This window comes from Moschus berezovskii, chromosome 6, assembly GCF_049115385.1.
Source record: "Moschus berezovskii isolate FMDL1 chromosome 6, NW_MosBer_1.0, whole genome shotgun sequence".
Lineage (NCBI taxonomy): Eukaryota > Metazoa > Chordata > Mammalia > Artiodactyla > Moschidae > Moschus > Moschus berezovskii.
Window position 1 is genome coordinate 98,244,892 of NC_142465.1, and position 23,481 is coordinate 98,268,372.

At 37.3% G+C, this 23,481-nt stretch overlaps 1 protein-coding gene across 1 annotated transcript in view; it reads left to right on the forward strand.

Annotated features, from left to right (window-relative positions):
- Window positions 1-224: 224 nt before the first annotated feature.
- LMO3 (LIM domain only 3) overlaps window positions 225-23,481 on the forward strand; it is a 58,985-nt gene continuing 35,728 nt past the window's right edge. The window contains exons 1-2 of the mRNA XM_088836736.1: window positions 225-249; window positions 4,422-4,635. Coding sequence (XP_088692862.1) covers window positions 225-249; window positions 4,422-4,635 — 239 coding nt within the window. The remainder of the gene's footprint in view (window positions 250-4,421; window positions 4,636-23,481) is intronic.

The window sequence follows — 23,481 nt, forward strand, 5'->3', positions numbered from 1 at the left end:
CAGCTCGTCTGGCCGCCCTCATCCCTTCCCCCACCCCCACACGCCCGCCGCCCGCCCCGACCCGCTCCCAAAGTGGGCTTCACAATAGTCGGTCCTCGGCGGGTGTAGGCTGCGCACCGGGTCCGCACTTGAGCTAAATCCGAGGGAAACCCCCTTCCACTTCTACCTCTGGGCTGGGTGCTCCATGCGAAGCTGCGGCAACTCAGGCACGCCTCAGTCAACTCATGCAGAAAAAGGAGAAAAGTTTTGGTAAGGTTACAATCTATCATAGATGCACTTTGCCGGCGCCCGGCACTCTCGGCTGCTCCAAAGCCTTCTTGCCCTTCCGCGGCTTTTGTGTCTCTCGGAAAAGATCTGAAATATTATTGTTTGTAACTGCTTTGAAAGGCGGCTGCTTAAACCAATTAATCTTGCTAGGTGCAACAAATAACTGCTACATTCTTTGCAAAGCATCCTTGTGTGGCGGCAGAGACACTACCACAAAAGGCTGGAACATAAACTCCTCAAGGGATTCTTTGTTAGAGTGTATGTATGTTTCTTATTTTTTTTTTTTTTATTTTGCATGTGAGCTGCATCAAAATTGAACCCAGTCTTGCAAATCTCTTGTTGGCCTTTGCCAAGCACTAGCACTTTGCTGCCATGGTAACTGTAATTAAACTGATAAGAGTGGAAAAATGTCAGTATCTCTGAGCCTTGCAGCTGCATTGGAAAAAAAGGGAATCAAATTGGTTCCCAGCTCCATTGCTCAAAAAGGGGAGGGGGGTGGTGGTGGAAGGATGGGGAGGGGAGGGTTGGGAGTTGAAGGGGCAGAACAGAGTTAAGCAGCTCCAGTGCCTGAGATCTGGGGACATCTATTTGCATTGTTGTCCCTTAGAGGGTTACAGCCTGTAGGGACGCTCTGGGCCAGTGAACAGAGAGAAACAAGCTTTTAGGCCCAATCCAGTTCTCCAATCGGGGGCCGGGGGCTGGGAAGAGGATGAAGATGGGCAGGAGGAGAGAAAATCTTTTGTTTGGTACCTCTTGGCAATCGAATGGCCGGTGTTGGCCAAATTCTTTTAATCTGTGTCACTGCTCCCAGCTGCAGAACCTGCATTCCCATTTTCGAATCTTCCTGAGGCACCTCATTGCTGCCAACCCCCTTTAATGGATTCCCTCTTCCCGCTCCTTCTCCCAAATTGTTCTCTGTGCATCTTCCGACGGGGACAAAATGTTTTCCACTCACTGTGGTGTAGTCAGTCCAAAAAATATAGAAGACTGGGTCTAAGTGCTGCAGATCTTTTATTATGATTTTTTTTTTTAACCCCAGCGTGTTGTGGAGTTGTGGTTACTTTGTTGTGTTAACTACTGAAGCTGAGACTGCGCGGATGAATGGCACAGAACAAGGGGACATAATGGAGTTAATCAAGCGTTAGGCTGCCTCACAATGCAATCCAGGCAATTAAAAGCTCACCAGAGTTTAAATGAAATGGTTCTACTTATTTCTGCACACCACACTGCACAGGCTATTATTTATGTCTTTTTTTAAAAAAATTATGATTTCCCTTAAACTGTCAAATAACTCAGAATGGCAAGGTCTCAGAGGCAATAAGAATTTCCCTCAGAACAATTTACATGCCAATCTAAAACTAGTTATGGGTCCTGATGTGCTATAAGCAACTTGCAAAATGTTTCTCAGCTCCGAACACATAACTCTTACCCAGACGCGTTCTGCCGGATGCTGAAGGGAGGCTGCCGGCTGGTTTATGCCTGTTTGGTACAGGGTAACGTGGTGACTGCAAAATAGTCCTTTTTTTCCACAACTGTTAACTTGCAGTGTATCAAAAAAGATTCCCTTTTCAAGAGTAACGTGATGGTGTTTTCGACACGAAGGTACCAGGATGGAGTGTAAAAGTCTCAAACTCCTTCTACGCCCAAGGCCAAACAGATTCTGTAAGAGTTTCAAATATTAATTGGCCTCTGAGTGCTAAATTAAAATGTCAGCCCAACAAAAACATTTTGTGAAGACAAGCAGGGTGGTGTTGCTTGTGCCAAATGTTGGTATCTCCTGTCTTATTTGCAAAGCATCGTGAATAAAGATAGTTGACCTTCCATGCTTGGTGATGAGAACACAGCTCAGAGAAACAGAGCTTAGCTACAACTAAGAAGGCTTTGGATCAAAACATTTTCAGCTTGATGATATGAAAAAACAATAGCCTTATAAATTGGGTAATTAGACTAGCTGCTCTAAACATACCTCTCGGTGTTCTCAATCATGTCATTTAGTATATCACAGTTTTTCCTTCCCCCAGGAAGATGGTTAAGAGGCACTTGGGTATTTTCTGTACTGTAATTAATGGGATTCATTCCTTGTGGAACCTTGCGAGAAGACGGTAACTAGTTCTGATCAAAGAAACTTCATTTGTTAGAAGTTCTAGAGAGTGAGATTTAGCAGAGCTATCAAGGGTTATGATTAATCTACACTAGACCCCGAGCTCCTTCAAAGAAAGTAATAGAAAGCTGGCTATAGGAATACCACCTGCTCCTCTGTACAAATCCAGCTACTAATCTGCAGACCCGAGGACCACGGCTGTGCATCCCATGCAGAAAAAGCAGCTACTCTGATGCCCAGCTACTGGTCCTTGCTCCATCACTCAACCAGAGAAACTATTTTCTAGTGGAAATTCAACATCATAACACTATTATGTGAAATTCATGTATCATTTGTAGTTAGAAAAGTTATTCTGCTGTGAGGGTATGGTGTCTTGTCTCTTAGTGTGATTAAAAAAGAAAAAGATAGTAAGATAATAAAGGTAAAGTCTTTATCATCAGGCATCAGAGGAAACCAAAAAAGGTTTAGCTGTTTGGGAGCAGGGAACACACTGAAAATGCTCTAGATTAAGGCTTGGCTTTTCTTTCTTGATACTGTTTCAATTGCAGACACTTTTGGTGTTTTGTGTCCTTCTGTGTCCAAGTTTAAAACTTTCTGCCTAAGAGAGGAGGCATAATATAGCAGTGGTATCTCTGGATTGCAAGAAGGCTGTCAAGTTTGGGCTGAACTGTCATTCAGCTTTGAGCCAGTTCCTGAACCTCTCATGCTATCATAATTTGTAAAATTAGAGAAATTGGAATCAATGTCTACAGTAGTTTAGAGTGCTTGAAATACGTTAGTTGATACATATGCAGCTGTGAATAATTCATTCAGCTTTTTGAAAAACTGTTTGACAGTTAGAAAAGAAGAAACTCGAAGGCAAATATCCTTTCACTGAAAAAAAAATTTCAATCAAGTTGTATTAACCAGAGAATTCAATTTGTCTCCTTATTTATGATATGGAAATATGTCTCTAAAATGTATAAATGTCCCTGTGTCTAGTCTAGCATGTGTGTAGTGTGTAATATATGTATATAATATATATTTGCCTGTGGATGTTTGTGTAACTTTATATATATTGAAACTTTGTCTTCTGTTGTTTTTTCTTTCCTTTATAAAATAAGTGCATGTTTATGATAATAAATTACTTAATCCTATAGTTTAATTTTATATAAAAGTATATAGTCTATAGTTAGATGATCTGCCACAAATAGATGCATGGACCAGTGTTTGTGAGTGTCAATGCATTTTGAAAAATTTTAACACAATGAATGCTTTGAAATATCAAGGACAGAGGGAAGTATTTGGGTGTAAATAAGTATTATAGGACTGGTGAACTTTTTGGGTGACTGTACTTATGCTTAAGTATAAACATCTCTACTGCTAAGTGAGGTTAGTGTATCACATAGAAGTGAACTTTCCTTCCACCAACTCATTCTTGACTCCTACAGTGTGTACATCGATTAGTCTGTTAAATAGCTTTCTTCTAGATTGTTAACCATTGACTCCTATTTTCTCCCTAAAGGAACTTCTCTGTGTAGAAAACTGTACCAATATAAAATTATTTACTATTACTTAACTTCATGTAGATGATCTCATCTTACCAGGTACAAGATGAATTGATTATTTTTGCTACTTTATAGGTAACTTCATGAATGATTTAACAAAGACAATTAACAAAGTTTGAACCTCTTTGTTTTCAAAATTTAGTTCAATTTCTATATATTCATATGTTAGCCACTCAGTCATGTCTGAGTCTTTGCTATCCCATGGACTTTAGCCAGCCAGGCTCCTCTGACCATGGGATTCTTCAGGCAAGAATACTGGAATGGGTAGCCATTCTGTTCTCCAGGGGATCTTCCCAACCCAGGGATCGAACCCAGGTCTCCTGCATGATAGGCAGGTATTTTGCCATCTGACCCACCAGGGAAGCCCAATTTCTGTCTAGCCCTTAAGCGGAATGTCTAACACTCCTTGAAAATGGCAATCAGAAATGTTTAACTTAATGGAGGTCTTCGGACATCTCTTGATTTTTGGAGTCTCAGCTCTCTTTTTTGCTCTTGTCTTCCTTCAGGTATACAAATGCTCTCAGTCCAGCCAGACACCAAGCCGAAAGGTTGTGCTGGCTGCAACCGAAAGATCAAGGACCGGTATCTGCTAAAGGCATTGGACAAATACTGGCATGAGGACTGCCTGAAGTGTGCCTGCTGTGACTGCCGTTTGGGAGAAGTGGGTTCTACCCTGTACACGAAAGCTAACCTTATCCTTTGTCGCAGAGACTATCTGAGGTAGGAATTCGCCTTGCATACCAGTGATCACTGGATTCCTTTTAAAATAACTACTGTAAGTGTACTTGTGTGTTTTGTGTCTTTCCTGCCAGCTTCTATTCCTGAAAGATGTCCACCTGGCAGCCTTCAACGCACTATGTCTGTGGCACAAACGAGGGCTTGAGTCATGGTCAGGAAAACACAGTATCTCAAAGTGTTTCCGTTTGCTTTGCCTGATGCTCCTACCTGGGGATAAGTAAACCTCATGTCAAGGTGTTCGGTAGGAATCAGCATACAAGTTTTCTTAGCAGGAAAGTGACAGGGTCGGGCTGAGCGTAGCACAAAGTGATTCCGTGAACTTTCTGTTTCAGATTTGTCAGAGAAAGTCGGTTTGAAACTCTTACCTGGTATTTATTAGAAGAATCTTTAGTAGAGTGTTGAAAACTTCCTCCAAGTGTGAATACACCTCCTCCTGCTCGCAACCCCAGGGCATTCCAAGTGATCTTCGCAAAGATAGCACTTGAATGTTCCTCTGCCTCAGACTTGCCAGTAGCTTTATGGAAAATAACAAAGGAAAGACCTCCATCATTATAGGGAAATGATAGCCACTCTCCAACCTATAAATATCTGAACAGTTTCAGGACAATGCCGATGTTCTTGTTTCTGAAGCCATGAAGAGGGTTAATCTTGTATTCTAGCGTTTAGTACTCTACACATGGACTTATGTTTAAGAAAAATTATTTTGCTTTTCAGGGGACTTTGTGACTTCATTCAGCTGCAAATTACTTATATTAATAAAGTAGGATCTATCAAATTAGAGAAATGATATATGGCATCATTTGGGTTTTCATATTTGATACAATTAATCACTTTTTCTAGTCTGACATTAAGTGATTTATTTTGAATTTTTTTCTCTTATGACACAAAATTTATCAATCAGCAGTAACTCCTTGGTCATTTCGGGAGGTGTTTTCTAGGGAATTTGATGCTGCTTCATATATAATTCAGTTATTTTCAGTCCAATTCAGTTTCTATATAGAAGAGCATATTGTTTGATGAATGGTCGTTACAAGAGGGTGAGCCTGGTACTGTTTGTCAGATTCTACTCTCTTCCCCTCTTTGGACTGCTTCATCTGACAGCCCCCTGACTAATTATGACCACTTGCTGCCACTTCTCTGTGTTCCAAGGGCACAAAATACATGTAAGGTCCCAGCCATGAAAATAGGAAGTGGCTTTAGGGAAAGAGTTCTCCAACTACTGCAACTAATCATTAGAATTAAGCTGTTCCATGAATTCTTGTAGACTCTGCAGTCTTGGAACTTTCCTCTTGCAAATAAAGAATTCTCTTCTTTTTGTGAATTAGAGCCTGATTTCTGTACAGAGTGTATTTGCTTTTAGCGACTTGACTTTGCTTCCTAGTTTTGATTTATCTTCCTAACCAATAGCCAGTCTTTGACCTTTGTTTACCACTGCAGAATCTCCAGTGGATTCATGTAACACTTTCGAAAACAAGGAGTTTATATAGTCTAGGCAAGATTAAAGTGTTCTAATATGCAATAAAGACAAAAATTGAGTCAAATTTAGAGTCTTTTGAAATCTCTGGCTATTTTTAACTCAAAAATACAAATTTGCCAATGAAAAACCTGTGTCCTGAGTGAAACTCTTTTGCGGTTGTCAGCAAAGTTGAGAGCAGAGAAAGTAACCTTGTATTGTTTTCATCTTCCTTATGGTAGCAAAAATAAGTTGTTCAACTGGTATTTGATAGTCTCAAGTAAGTGTGTTGTTGAAGGGAATTTATCAAAATAGTTTTCATCTCAGAAATCTTTATCTCTAAAAGAGTTTATTTGCTGCTTTGTGTGATACAACTTTTAGTTGATTTCTGATAAGCTCAAACTTTTCATCTTGTTACTTTTTTTTTAATCTTAACTCTTTCAAATTTAAACCCTGGTCCAGATTGCCAATATATTCATTTCTCAGAGTGCAATTTCCTCTCAAATTGGTCATTACCACATTAATGGCCAGTTGTTATGTTAACAGCCTAAGGGTTGTTAACATTTTAAGCTAAGTTGTTAACAGCAAGCTTATCCCTTATTTAAACTGAAGGTTTTGTTGTATATAACGTGGCTTCTTTGGCAAGAAGTAGTTCATCAACACTTAAAAACTGCAGAAGTGAAATGGGTAAATGGTATGGGTGTAAAACACCATGTTATGTGTTATAGATTATGCTGCAGATGTGGTATTAGCTTTATGTGGAAAGTGCATAGCACAATGAAATTCTGTCTATGTCTAAAAGCATATGTCCCCGACTGGCAAATTAAAATAATCTGATTCTGTATGTCAAATAGACGAAGACGTTCAAGCAGATTTTATGTACAAATTAATTTCTTTAAATGTGTATAAACAGGCATTCAAAATGCTTATGCCTGCTGTGTGAGAGACATGATTTTAAGTTAGACAAAAATTAACTTAGGGAAAAAGGGAGGTGCACCTCAAATTGTTACTAATAATATATTAATTGCATAAAATCTGCAATATGATCAGTGAATAAGTAATATTCTGTGGCTGTTTTCCCGAGCTTTGAAAATAACTTTTCTCATTTCCTTCTGTGTTCAGCACATTGCTTTCTTGTATTTTGCACAGCCACTGCTTAACCATTTAAATCCTATTAAAAAGTAGTTTAGATTGATTTTTTGGATATTATGTGATATCTTTGAGGCACAAACGAGCCATACATACTTTACAGGTTTGTATTTCTCGATCTAACTTTCCAGGCATCTAAGTAAGAATGTGGGAAATGATAAAGAAAAAGTAGCTTACCTGCACCAGTAAATTATAGGTTATAGATATTATCTTGTGCCAGATAATTTTTCACATCTAGAGAAGAGTGAAATACATTTTGCCAAGTGTATTTAACTTCCTAGTTAACTTCTTCCAAAAGAGAACACAAAAAGCACTTTTATTGCTGAACAGTGAATCTTGAAATTCTTACGTTTTATTAATATTTTGCCTTATTCTGAGAAATGGTGGTGATGACAGGTTTTTACAAGTTCTTTAAATGATAAATATAAGAATTTAAATCATAAGATATTTTCTTTAGGGTGTTGGAAACTGTTACTGCAGTAATTTTTTCTTCTTTGAGGCACATTTAGCTGTATTGAAAAAGAAAACATTTTTACAGTTTATTACTAAGTTTCAAATCTTGACAGTTCACTTTCCATAACAGGGCTGATATAGTATTTTTTATTTTTTCTGGAGAATATAAGATGAACGTGTCTGACAAGAGGGAATTTGTCGGTTTGTAGGATTGCTCGCCATCCTCAGAAACTCATTAGAAATAGGAACAGAAACATTGACATTTTAAAAATTCCTCTATTAAACACATTTTCTGACTTAAACTATGAAGTCAGTCTGCCCACTGATATTTATATGCCAAGACCTAACAATGTATCTGTTAAAAATATATCCAATGCAGTTACAGTTTTTTTTTTTAAGTTGTTTATGACAAAGTAGACGTGGAAGCATTTTTGTGCCTTTATCTAAAGAATGCATAAAGTAAATTAGCAATTACTATGTAAAACTAGCCAAGGTTTAGTAATGAAGTTTACAAGACTAGTTACTACTTAACTATCTATCATTCTGATTTGTTTGGTAAGTATGAATAAAGTAGTTAATAAATCATCAGTTTTAGAGTTAAGATTTTATGTCAAATTTCATGAAGTCTGAACCACGAGATAAACCATAGTACTTTACTTCTCAACTTGGAGGCAGTGTAGAATATCAGCACTTACACTTAAGCTTTTGGGCCATTTTTGCCAGTTTTTAAATTTAAGCCTGCATTTTCTTACTTGTGTATTTTAAGCATCAAGGTGATGAAGACTGTATCTTGCATCTCTGTGAATGATGTTTTACCAGAGAATGTACTCAAAGCTATAGGGAAAGCTACGTATAGCTTTTTCTACACAAGAAACAGAAAACATCTTGTATAAAATTTAATGCAATTTGCTATTTTTATACATGAGGATGATTTGTTTAAAATGAAAGTACTGGGAAAAACTGATGCTTCATGCTCCACCACAGCTACCAATTAACAAAAAGGATTTGAAAATGTGATGCTGATTGCAAATTTTATGTGCTTCAATGTAATAATATGATTTTTACAATAGAAAATTAAAATTAAATGCTACATAGAGCATTAGCCTAGCTACAACTTTATTTTACACTGATCAAAACTGGAGCTAAATTTTATGAGATTAAATTTATATTAGTAGATAATTATGGCCTTGAAAGTAAATATGAAGATATTATTAATATTGTTTTATCTGACAGTTCACTGCAAAGATTGTTTTAATGCTAACTGACATATTAATTCTGTTTTCCCTGCTTTGTCCTCTTTTAGATATTAGGCAGTTGAAAAGGTCTTCCCTGGAGAGCAGTACATTATTATTATTTGAAATATAACTTTTTATTGTTTTAAATTCCGAAAAAAACTAATCTATATGGAATGAAGCTCCTCCCAAATAATTTTTTTTAATTTGAGCTTTCTTAACATTTTATTATAGTCATAACTTTATAATATTTAAATGTCTAAGCTAATCTTAGTATTTTGAGATATTTTGCTATCTAAGTGTTAATAACTTAGACTCTAGGGTCTTTTAAAAATACTGCTATATTTCCTGCAAATTATCTTGCTTTATTTACAGCTTTATAAAATATTGTAATTTTAAGTTTATTTTTCTGTTTATTATAGAAAAGCATGATTGCATTCTATTTCAAACATTTTATAGTATATATCTATCATTCATGGACCAGCACAAATCAAGAGGGATAATTTTGTACAATACTTTGGGAGAATGCCCCTTGCTTTAGAGAAAAATTGATAGACCCACACTAGAATTCCTAAGCAACAATCTCTGTTAAAAATATCCCATCTACATAGAGAATTTCTTACTTTTAATTTATCTGTCCTTAATTCTGTAATATACTCATTTTCAGGGAATGAGTACCTACTTAATTATTCTAGTTTTGTGCCTTTTGGTTTGTTTTATAGACAAGATATCGTCACTGAAAATAACCTCCACTAAGAATATTAAAAATAAAATATTTCATACTGTTTCTATGTCTTTACTGTTTTTTATCTTTTCATAAACCATGGAATGCTTCAATCAGGATAGTTTTTACACATAAAATGGATAAGTTAGACATACCTGACTTAGCAGAAAAATATTCTGTTTCTACAAGTATATTTAGGATTAAATACATATGAAAGAACTACATTTGAGAATTGCTCAAATTGCTTATTTTGCACTTTATAAATACATAGAACTCTGGGAAAGAATCTCTTATTTTTGGTTGCTCTTAAAGTATATCAAAGTAAGCCAGCACTTCATTTATAAGCTCACCATTAACTTCCATTAAGTGACTAATAGTAAATGTTAATGCTGTTTTGACTGCATAAACATAATTTATTAAGGAATCAGTTTAAAAATATGCTGAAAGTAATAATTTTATAAATGGTTTTGATGAATATATGCATTGTAGAAATGCATTATGTAGTTCAGTTTTCTGCCTCACATAAAAATTATGTAGCTTTAAAGAAGAATTGCACCAACTTAAACGACCATTCTATTTTTTTTCTCATTATATTGTGAGTCATTGAAATCTTATTTACTCTTTGGTTTGAAAACATTTACCAGTTCCTATGAGAATGTCTTTTATCATTCAAAATTATACGTTGTAACCTCATTCTATCTTCCAAAAAGAAATTAACGTTTCTCACTTTTATCAATAAATGTTAAAATATGTGGATTGTAAATGTAGAACAAGATCTTGAAAACAAGGAAAGTAAAAATAAAAATAGCAATACTCTCTCAATCAACCAGATAGCTTTTTAAAACAGGATTTACATTAGCCACGTTTCTTTAAAAAGGCATTTTCCTCCTTTTTAATTTTTTAATCGGCTTATACAAGCAGTTATTCCTACTGATTCACAGCATTTCCCTTTGTAAGCACCTAAAGAGATGCAGGTGTGTGTATGCATACTGCACATACAGATATTAGAATCTATACAACCTTAGAATGTGCATTGACTTTGGTCATAATTGACTTTTACCAGATCACCATACTTTGGCAGGCTTTGAAACTTGTAAAATTCAGATACTTGATGCCAGCTAATTCCTTAGTTTTGTAAACCGTAGCACTGACTTATTCCTACAGGGTGTTCACCATTCTAAGAGGAAAGACAAGTTTTATAATACTGCAGAAGGCCTAACTTTATTCCCTTGTGATTTTTATCACCCATTTCTGTTTTTCTCAGCTCCAATGGAGTTCAGTACTGTCTGCTTCATTTCCGTTTCTGCCATCGTAACATACTTGTTTTGATGATTAACCGTATGTTCCCTTTCTCGAGGGTAGTTTATAAGAAATTATTTTGAAGTAGAAGTTCCATTGTGAAGCAAGAAATGTGACATTTAGTTTTGTTTCTTACTTTAAAGCAATTTCTTTTGCTTATTGAGGTTTTTTTCCCCCTTATTATCCATATAAATGGATAACTTTTCCCTCAAGAACTTAGGACCTAAGCATACCCTTTTATTATATTCATCAAGTATATTTGCTGTATTACAAACATAGTTATGATGAATCCCACATCAGTCACTTGGGCGTTCACCTGCACCATTTTTGCTTTCTGCTCTATACCATCAAAACTTCTTGATAGATATTTTTCTTCTCAACGGATTTTTTTAGTTATATAAAGATCCCATTTCTTTTGCTGAATTCTTTTACTCCATAGTTTTGGTTTTTTATGATGCAAAAATCTCTAGCTGTGGACTTCATTAGTTGAAAACAAAAATCACACGAGATAAATAGTCATGTCAGAATAGTTAGATATCTGATTTGAAGTTGGAAAATTAACATTAAGCTGCATGTATTAAGCTAGACTCTAGCCAGCGTGTTTTGTTATGATTCAATGTAATATTAAAAACTCTCCAACTGGGCTACTGGGAAAATAAAAGACTCTTAGGATTTCAAAGATTATTTGCATAGGAGTACACCAAAGCCATATTTAAGTAAAATTGTTATTTCTAATGCAGTAAAGCATCGCCTAAAGTAAACCCATCCTATTAATAAAAACAAAATCAGTTTTAGTAAACATAAATATCCAATATGACATGGATTAATAATGGGGCAGGGAACATCATAAAATGTACTAATGATAACATGTAATAGTGATCTAGATACCACCAAGAAAAAATAAATTCCCATCTCATGCTGTGGGATCCCAACAGGCAACTTCAAGAGCAAAAAGAAGTTTTAGACATCACTAGTTTATTCTGATTTCAGCAAACTTTTAAAACAATGCCATATTTTTATTCTAGCAATTCTGTTAATAGCAGAGGTACAGATTATTATTGAAATTACTTTATTCTCTTTTTTGTTTTAAAAGATTTTGAAATCTCTTAAGTAGTACCCTTTGATAGATTGCTCACATGTCACCAAAAAAGTTAAGAGTCAAGACTGTTCACAAAATACGTTATGGCATTGAGCATGATGCTTACTTTGTTTTTATCAACCATCCCATAAAAATACATTCTGACCAACAGCTGCATATTAGACTGAGGTGACTTAAACTATAAAGAGACTGCCTACAGCGCAGCAGACCCAGGTTCAATCTCTGCGTCGGGAAGATCCCCTGGAGAAAGGAATGGCAACCCGCTCCAGTATTCCTACCTGGAGAGTTCCATGGACAGAGAGTGTGACAGTCCATGGGGGCACAAAGAGTCGGACATGACTGAGCAATTAACACTGTCACTTCACTTTCTAAGATGAGTGTTCCTTTGCTTGAGTGGAAGGGATGGGAGTAGGGAGGTGAATGAAAAAATAATCATAACTTCTAACACTAAAAATGAGTAGTAGTTTCAATTGGCAGGTTTATTTAGTTTTACGGGTGAGAAGTTCAACTGTACTATACTATGAACATAATTTTAAAGCCTGTAAGTATTACATGTGACTATCCATTGAGGGATGTCTGTGTTTGGGGAGAGAAAGAAATAATGTTACTGAATTGCCTAAAAATTTAGCAGCTAGTATTTTCTGTGACCATTTGTTAGGGGAAATAAATGAAAAAGGTTCTAAGCTACAAGAACCCCTTCTTTTGACAACATGTCCTTGCTGAGTGAATAGGATTGGGGTTTGTATTTATGATTACGTGTTTGTATTTATGATTACATGTTTTGCTGTATCTAACAGTTTGAAAATGAAGCCATTTAATTGCTTAACAAATATTTGAGTGCCAATATTTCATTTCTATAAATAATATATAACTTTATATTTCTAATTGATTTTGTATAATACATAAATACAAAACTGTTAATATTTTACTATGTAAAGAATAAGATAGTCTGGGAAATTTGGGAAGCACTTAATAGCAAATTATTTTTCAATTTTTTTTTTTTACAGTTGATGTACTCACCATTGTTAAATAACTAAGGAAAAAATAGGAGTTTTAGTGTGATTCTATCACATGGAACCAGTACAGAGAATGAGAAGAGGTATAATTAGGAATGAGTAGAAAAAAAATTTCAGGAGGGACATTATAAATAATAAGTAAAAATTGTGCTCTGTGAAAATCCTTCGGTAAGCCAGTAGTCCTTTTTTAAAAACTGAGATTCAAGCTTCATAGTTAAGTTTTAGATCCTGAGAAAGATAGAGATAGCCTTGTAACTTTCTGCAGATACTGGTAAGTTATAAACAGATGGTGAAACACTTAGCATCATAGTTCCCCATTTTTCCACTTGAACAACTATTATCCTGTGCACTCTAGGTGGGGCTTCCCAGGTGGCACTAGTGGTAAAGAATCTGCCTGCCAATGCAGGAGATGAAGGTTCAGTCCTGGGTCAGGAAGATCCCCTGGAGGAGGAAATAGCAACCCATTCCAGTATGCTTGCTGAGAAAATTCCGGGGACCGAGGAGCCTTGCAGGCTACAGTCCGTGGGGTCACACAGAGTCAGACACAGCTGAGCTAGCGAGCACATACTCTAGGCACTGTACAAAGCTGTCAGACACAAGGCGGAGTAAAGCACGGAAATAACTCCTTCCTGTGCAGAGATTATGTTCTAGTTGGGAAAGCAGATAATCAGCAAAGTAAGTATTGACTACATTAGGAAGATAATAAATGCTACAGGAAAAATGGAGTAGTGTAAGAGTTTGAGGAAGCTGCAGGAGTTGGTGATGGATAGGGAAGCCTGGCGTGCTGCAGTCCATGGGGTCGCAAACAGTCGGACGTGACTGAGCGACTGAACTGAACTGAAGAGGTTTGCAGAATTTGTATTTATGCCTGTGTGAATGTGGTGGGGAGGAGATAAGGATTTGAAAAGTTAAACAGGGTAGACAGGCACAGTTTGTTGAGAGGGTGACTTGAATAAAGACCTAAAGAAATTGAAGGAGCTAGCCATGGGGATGTATAGGTAGGACATTCTGGGCATAGGGGCCAGTCAGTATGAAGAACTTGCAGTGGAAGATTTTCTAATGTGTTTGAAGAAAATCAAGGATGCTCGTGTGGTTGGAGTGAGTGAGGGAGGAAGAAGCAAGGATTAGAGGCAGCCACCATATGGTTTTGTGGTACCCTGGTATCACTGTTCAACCACAAATGCCCCCTACACTTTTCTAAATGTCAGGTGAGAAAGTGGTACCATCTGAGAACCACTGTGACGCTAACTCAGGCTGTTAAAGATGAATTCCCGTTTGGGATTACAGAACTCATCTGCTAAATTGAATGGGATTATTTTAATGTATAATTTACTAGTATTTTTTTAATGTCTTTTTATTTGGCTTCAGTGATGACCCTGTGTAATTATATAATAGTTGTGAAGTATGTGTCTCAAAATAGACCTCAGGATTAGGTCATTTGACTGTTGCTAATTCACAGGGATGGTATAGTTGTATGTCTGAGTTGAAACTGATACATCTACACATGTCTGCTATATGGTTATTGGAGTGTTTATTACATAATACAATGTGGGAGACCCGGGTTCAATCCCTGGGTCGGGAAGATCCCCTGGAGAAGGAAATGGCAACCCACTCCAGTATTCTTGCCTGGAGAATCCCATGGATAGAGGAGCCTGGTGGGCTACAGTCCACCGGGTCGCCAAGATCGGACACGACTGAGCGACTTCACTCACTCACTCACAATATAATACAATAGGAATGTTCATATTGATGAGCTAAAGCTGCCAACACAACACAGGTGAAGGTAACATCTTGGCCAAAGATGTTATTAAACTCTGCCCTGATCACAACATAATTGATATTTTTGAACACTCATGTAATAAAAATTGGAAAGATGGATTTTTCATAGGCTGCCAGTTTCTACTCTTGAAGGGGAAATGTCAGTTATTCTATCTCTGAAAAGTGATCTTTTTCCATTATTTTTAAAGTCAAGCTGAGTCTTGTTTAATGAAGTTAATTTTTGGTACAAAATATTTAAAATAACATATTTGCTCTGATTATCGTCAATGTTTCCAAATCCAGCATTTACAGGAAATACATCAAAGATGTATTGTTACTTAAAACAATTGAATCACCTTCTTGATAAGATCAGGTAAATTGTTACAGAAGTGTTCTGTTTATACTCATGCTTTGCACCCCTCACCTAACCTCACTAATTTTAATTTCACATTAAGAAGAGCCAGGCATTCATCTTCCAAACTAAAAGATTAATATGCATTCTTTTTTGTGAGAGTGGGATCTGGATGTGCCAGCTGTCTGTACTTTTAAAATTAAAAGTTAAATTCAAGCAGTAAATACAATCAAAGTTCTTGAGCCTGTATTTAAATTTATAAAATGGGCTAGGATGCATTATGGGTGTTGGCTAAGAAGCTGCCCATTGATCTTACAGAGAGTCACAGCATGAACAAGTGAGCTTTCAAAGCGGTGATTGTCTACATTTCATGCACAGAGAAATCTCGAACATACTTTCCAGAAAGCTATGAAGTGGTGGCCAGATGACTTTGCAAGCCTTAATCCCTACTGTCACCCTGCACATTCTAAGTGTTTTGTTTTGTTTTTTTTCCTATTACAATTTCTAGTAGCTCTTCTATTCTGTTTGGTAGGTGGGGCATGTGTTACAACGGCCATCTTGTCCTCCTTTAAGCTGAAGACCTGTATTCCTAATCACTTTGTGATTCTCACCTTCCAAAATGAATCAATTTGAGCCTGATTTTTTAAAAAAGATTTTTGGCCATGCCATGCAGCATGCAGGATCTTAGTTCCCCAACCAGGGATTGATATTTTTGAATACTTATGTAAAAACTTATGGATTTTTCATTGACTGCCAATTTCTACTCTTGAAGGAGAAACGTCAGTTATTCTATTTCTGAAAAGTGATCTTTTCCCATTATTTTTAAAGTCAAGCCGAGTCTTGTTTAACGAAATTAATTTCTGATATTAAACATTTAAAATAACATATTTGCTCTAATTATCGTCCCCTGCAGTGGAAGTGTAAAGTTTTAACCCCTGGACCACCAGGGAAGACCCCCAGTTTGAGCTTGATTTTAAGGAAAAGTCACTTGGTCTTGACTGATAGTCTGCTAAGTGTTGAAATAATCTTGTCACTGATAGTTATTAAATTAACTATCATCTTTAGCACAGAGACCACATGCTTATTCCACTAAAGGTGTTAAATGCTTTGTCTTCTCAATTAACTGTGGATTGCTGCAGTGACCTGAGAAAAAAGTTATGTATTTTGAGGAGATTAAAATTTTTAAAAACATTTTTGATTTAGGAGTAAACAGAGCCTTTCATTTTCACTAAAACTCAGTTTTTCACTGTGCTTCTATAGTCACAAATTGGGGGGAAAATAGTAAATAAAAATAAAGTCACAAGCTCATTCTGCCTTTCATTTTAACACATATAATGTATTTTAAATCATTTCTCTGGGTATTTCTCATTAATCTACCACACTGTGTTACCCCACTCCCGCTATCATTAATGGCATGTTAGTCATGTGTGACTGTTAGGATGCATTCATTCATCTGCTGTTTTTACCTTCTGTGATATTACTTTATACAAAGAAAAATGTGTATCAGTTCTTACTAATTCTCTAAGCTTCTCCCAAACCAGATGCTAGTTAGACCTAATCCCAAGGTTTCAGAGGCATCAAGGTGAGGAGTGCAGGTATGATGTCTGCCCTTTTTCTGCTACTTTCTAGTTGTATCTTCCTAGGCAAGTGACTGAACCTCTCCAAGCCTCAGTTTACCTATCTGTAAATAGGAGTAGCAAACCCATTCAGGCAGTGTCAGTGAAACACCATAAGGAAAGAATCAACACACAGGCCAGCACTCTAGTGTATGCGTCTGTTGTTACAGAGGAAGAATTGCACTGAGTTATGGGTAGTTATGGCACTACCAGGTGGAGCCAGTGGTAAAGAATCTGCCTACCATTTCAGGAGATGCAAGAGATGCAGGTTTGATCCCTGGGTTGGGAAGATCCCGTGGAGTAGGAAATGGCAACCTACTCCAGTATTCTAGCTTGGAAAATTACATGGACAGAAGAGCCAGGGGGACTACAGTCCATGCAGCCACAGAAAGTCTGACATGACTGAACACACACACACACACACGTGAAGATAAGACAGAAAATTAAAAGAAAGAAGAAAAGAGACTAAGAAAAAAGACTTAAGAAACAGATTAAGATGAGATTTAAGGATGATTAATAATCAAGAATATGAAAGGCTAGTAACATAATAAGATCTTTACTTTTCATCTACAAAGAAGACAGATGAAGAAATGCTTAAATACCACATGCACCTGAAGCCATATAGGAAAAAAATAATTGAAGAGTGGAGATTATGGGAATCTGGAATGGGTTGTTAAATTAAGATTATAGTATATTTTGCATAAAGTAAGATGAGTTTGACTCTTTGATGGAAATTACTGAACATGTGATTTTCTTTGTAACTGAGGTGGTAGTTTTCTAAAATGCCTTATATGCCCACACTCTCCACACTCAAGCTTGTGAAAGTTCTATGACCTTGTAAAGCATTATATTTAATACCCCATAGGGTAGAATTATATATAAAATGTTAGCTTGCTTTAAGTTTCGTTTGTCGTCTTGACTTTTATATCTTTTTCCTCAGGTGGCAAGGACAGTTGAATGCCAATATTTTAACTGGTATTCTTTTTCACAGTGTTCTCAAAAACATTTTGATTATATACCTTTATCCTGAGGAAGTTTAAGTGGGCACCCTCAATTTAAATAGATATTGATAAATATTCCGTTGTACATTTCTAAAATTAAGAAGACAATGTGTAAAGGCTAAGGTATCAAATAAACAGAAAAGCTATTCCTTGTTTAAGGATCCCTGAGATTTACGTTCCTCCAATTTGGAGAGCACTCTTATTTTTAATAGCTTTTTAAGCTTGATTGCAAGTTGTTTGGTAGTGATATGTGTGGATAAAAGGCAGGGAGTACCAGTACTTGGGAAAAGAGTTGTGAAAGGGAGATGTAATAGTTGTTTGAAAGAAAAGGACTGAGCATGAGCTGCTATGCCTGACTCTGTTCATTTAACATTAAATCAAGGTTTGCTTTCATGAGAAATATCTAGTGTATGTGGACTCTTTCTAAAACTGTACTATAGCCACTGGCACCATTAATATAAGGCAGGGTTTCTCTTCCTTCCCGGCAACCCCCAATTCTGGTCACAGTGAGAGTTTGGACAGATAAATGCTAAAAGAACCCTATGTACCAAAGGCAGTGTTTACTGCATGTAATACATATCATTGTTTGTCTCCTGTAGTGAAAAATACTTGTGTCGTGCTGGTAAAATGCACTCCTGACAGACCAGTGCTTGCTATTATAGGGTCCATTGCTTAAAAAAATGATACACTGACAGAAATACAATTTAAGAAAATTTAACACCAAGGGTAGTCAACCATGTAGACTACTATTAAGGGGCCAAAACTCAAGGCCAAGGGTTTATTTAAAAAAAGAGGCACAGTTTATTTGCTAGTAGTAGGCAAAGTTAAAAGGAAAAAAAAAATCGAACTTGAATTCCTTGCTCTCTAGTCTGTAGAAAATTAATGAAAGCAACAGTTCAATAAGATTTTATTGCAGAAATGTTTAAGTGCAACATTTTAAGAAGGCTTTGGAATTTTTAAACAGTTACTTACCATTTAGAAAGCTGTAACACTGCGGTGCGTAGCAAATTGTTCTCATTGGATCCTAGGCACACCCCGTGATTTTCTTAAAATGTGTAGTCAGAGCTGGTTAGTCTGAAATCACTTTGTTCATTTCATTTTTGTGTGTGTAGTTTATAAATATATTTGAGATTGACAGGTTAGCAGCACCCACAATTACTACAATTTAAAATGTAAGCTATTGTCCAAGTCTCCTTATGGGCATAGTTTGGTAGTTAAATGCATTGGATTTGTATCAGGGACTTTTGAGAAGGAAAATAACCAAATATGAGATTTGATGAGATACATTGGATTACAGAAGAATGCAGAATATACTAATGAATAAACTGCTACATAAGGATGACAAAACATGTATTTTTAAGCTATCATATAGCTCTCGTATTAGAGAAGAAAACTCCATGAATTTAAATCAGGTGTAGTATCTAATTTTACCATTTTAAATACTCATCTGCCATCTAGTGATATTTAATGCCAACTGTGAACAGATTACATGTTCCTTTGGGAGAAAGGTTACAAAAGTAATGCAATATATAGTGTGAGTTTCAAAGTTTAACTTGGGTAGCAGAGAAATGGAAAATATATCATTCATTGGTATGGAGAATCAAATAATACATATGTCCACTACCCTGTTGAAAGTGAAAGTGTTAGATGCTCAATTGTGTACAACTCTTTTGGACCCCATGGACTCTAGCCTGCCAGACTCCTCTGCCCATGGGATTCTCCAGGCAGAAATACTGGAGTGGGTTGCCATGCCCTTCTCCAGGGGCTCTTCCTGACCCAAAGATCGAACCTGGGTCTCCTTCAGTGCAAGTAGTTTCTTTACCATCTGAGCCACCAGGGAAGCCCTATGAGACTACGCCATCAGTGCAGCCCTGATGGTGTAGTTTTATTGCCACCACCAGGATGGGTCCAGGGAGGCAGTTGATTGTTCCATGAAAGGATGTCCCAAGATGCAATGCTGTGTCTTTGCAGATGTCCTCCAAAAGGCGGTTGGCTCCAATCGAATGATGTCATACCACAGATTCTTCTAGAAGGTAGTGCCTGTTGTCCAGATGCATTGTTCAGGGCCTCTGCTTCAGCTGTTTGTTGTAGCAGGCACAGAACTTCATGCAGAAGAAAGCTGGGACTCTCAATTCTCCATTTGTGCACACCTTTTAGTGATGTTTCTGAAATTCCCTATGTGAACTATATCATATCATAGTACCTCTGCAGTCAGTATTCTTGCCAGAGATTACAGCTTCAAATGCTGCTTCTCAGTGCTTATTTTTTAGGAAGTTATCTGAAGGAAATGGTGTCTATGGTGGATTGATTACCTGAAAAACTAGATACTATCCTATTTCTTCTGATAGCTTTAATATATTTTTTGGATCACTTCAGAGAGCTCTACACTTGACCTTGACCCCTGAAAACCATCCACAGGATTGTGCATGAGGGATCACCATTAGCTGGCATTGAAGAAAATGTTTATAAATAACCACAGACATTTCAGTGTGTTAGAGATGCAGTTATGGGTTTTGTTTGCTGTATCACACAATGTCCTATGGCTTCACTATTGAACTTTGCCCCTCATCTTAGAATAAGAAAAGTTCCTGACCAAGCTTTTTAATCCATACAGTTGATTGAAATGTTTGAAAATGTTTCTTAGCATCCTGAATTTTTGAAGACAGGATCACCATCCTGCATCCCATGTATACTCGTTATGTTCCTGTTTCAAACATCTGGGAAATTTTGAAATCATGGAAATTAAATTGTTTAAATAATCAAAGTGGGTAAACTACCCTGAAGAGAACTGCAATGGGGAGGGAACTCACTGCCCTGGGAGGTGGGAGGAAGTCCCTTCTAAGAAAAGAGCTCTTTTGTCTTTTCTAGAACCTCATGGTGATTGCCATTTCCCTGGGTTTAAGCAATATATCTTCAGGAGCCCTTACTGTGCCCAAGTTAAGATATTTGAGGTCATCTACATTTTTTTTTTTTTTTTTTGGGCTTCCCTGGTGGCTCAGAGGTTAAAGCGTCTGCCTCCAATGCGGGAGACCCACGTTCGATCCCTGGGTCGGGAAGTTCCCCTGGAGAAGGAAATGGTAAGCCACTCCAGTATTCTTGCCTGGAGAATCCCATGGACAGAGAAGCCTGGTAGGCTACAGTCCACGGGGTCTCAAAGAGTCGGACACGACTGAGTACTTTCACTTCACTTCACGTATTTTTTTAATTATAAAATAAGGTTTTTTCTTTTAAAATTTTTCAAAATTGTATTTTATATTTTAGTTGATAACAATGTTGTGTTAGTTTCAGGTGTACCACATGGCGTGCCATGCTCAGTCATGTCCGACTATTTGTGACCCCGTGGACTATAGCCCTCCTCAGGTTCCTCTGTCCATGGGATTCTCCACGCAAGAATACTGGAGTGGGTTGCCATTTCCTTCTCCACAGGTGTACCACAAAGTGATTAATTTATACATATACCTATATCCACTCTTTTTCAAGGTTCTTTTCCCAGATACTTCTTTTTTTAAAAGATTATTTTTTTAATGTGGACCATTTTAAAATCTTTATTGGATTTTCTATAATATTGCTCTGTTTTATGTTTTGGTTTTTTTGGCCATGAGATATGTGAGGTCTTAGCTCCCCAGCCATGGATAGAGCCGGCACCCCCTACATTGGAAGGTGAAGTCCTAACCACCGGACCACCAGGGAAGTCCTTTCCCATATACTTCTAAATGAGCTCTTCAGCCTTGTAATTATTCATCACTGGATGAAGGACAAATCCACTGCCACCACCCCTTTGCCCATCAATTTGATCTAATCCTCTTACTTCCATCCCTTTCCCCATTTGCTGTATTTCTACTGGTGCCTCAGCTCAACACATTTCTAACTGGGTCTTCTGGAAACCTTATGCCATTGTCAATAAGCATTCTATGTCTATTATCTTTTAACTTTTTTTCATCAGAACATTGCCTTTAACATCTTTGCTTTATTTTGCCTCTCCTTTAAAGAGATGGTGTTCCTTTCAGCTGTCCACAAGGGCACAGCACTACTTAACTTTGTAAATCCCAGAGTAAATCTCATGTTCCATGAAACCAAAACAAGAAGCTGGTATTCTCTTGGATACACACAACCATCTCTATCAACTAATAAAAATGCATCATCTTCTGAAAAAAACGCATACAGTCTGGTTACACTAATTTTTACCCTTTCTCACTCCTGTCATTTCTCTACTGTCATAATTATAGGCGATTTGAAAAGGCTTATAGAGGACCTACAGAGAAGGTGATGGCACCCCACTCCAGTACTCTTGCCTGGAAAATCCCATGGGTGGAGGAGCCTGGTAGGCTGCAGTCCATGGGGTCGCTAAGAGTCGGACACGACTGAGCGACTTCACTTTCACTTTTCACTTCCATGCATTGGAGAAGGAAATGGCAACCCACTCCAGTGTTCTTGCCTGGAGAATCCCAGGGACAGGGGAGCCTGGCGGGCTGCCGTCTGTGGGGTCGCACAGAGTTGGACATGACTGAAGCGACTTAGCAGCAGCAGCATAAAGGACCTATCTGAAACCAGTCATAACTTGTTAAACTCCCTTAAATAATAGACATCAGCCCTCCATTCCTAGGATCACACACAGCTTCTTGTCCTTAAAGATAAACATTTCATCTTAGGGATCTTTTTTTTTTTTTTTTGGACAGAGGAGCCTGGCGGGCTTCAGTCCATGGGGTCACAAAGAGTCAGACATGACTGTGTGACTACCACCGCTGTGTCATATGAGATCTTAGTTCCCTAACCAGGGATTGAACTTGTGCCCTCTGCAGTGGAAGTGCAGAGTCTCAACCACTGAACTGCCAGGAAAGTCCCCATCTCAAGAATCTTAAACTCCATAATATCATCTTGACTCACTTGCAATACAGCTGTTCTTTGATTTCAAACATTCATCTCTTCCATTATGTCTTTTCCCCCTAATTTGGTTAAATCTATCAGACTTCTTCCCTGTCCAGCACAAACCCAACTGTTGGTCATATAAGCCCCCATCCATCTTCTGCCATGCCTACCCTTTTATCTTAGTGCCAGCAAGACTTTTGTGTGACAAATTGTCATTGGTATTCCACTCCCTGCTTTTCTACTCCAGTAGCATGGCTGAGCATTGCTGGAAACAAGCAAATAAAATATAAATTGATGCTCCCACAAATAATTGGTTTTCCTCTCACTTGGCCTCAAGGGATGAACCAGTTATTTGTACTTGGCCACCATCCTTGCTCATGACCTTCAACAGCTCTACTGAACATTCATAGTTCCCCTTGAGGCCTGTTTTTGGAGAGTTGTCCAATGTCTTTGCTGCTGCCTTCAAAATTGAAGCCATCAGGCTTGATATAAATCAGCTCTCTACCACCATTTACATTTAATCTACTTTTCTATTTACTTTTAACTTTTTTTTTTAATCTCGTCTCTGTGAATGAGGTGTTCTTGTTGCTTGTCCTTGGCTCCGTTCCCTCCAGTATCCTGTGGGTTTTCTTTTGATGTAGTATCTCCTTTTTCTTTAGTATCTTTAGTATTTTCTTCTTTATAAACTTTTGACCCTCAACATATGAATGTACTCAAAATGTTCTGGTTCTGAAAGAGAAAATCTTTATCCTACAGATATATGTTTCATACCTCCCTGTGTGCTCAATCGTGTCCTACTGTTTGCAACCT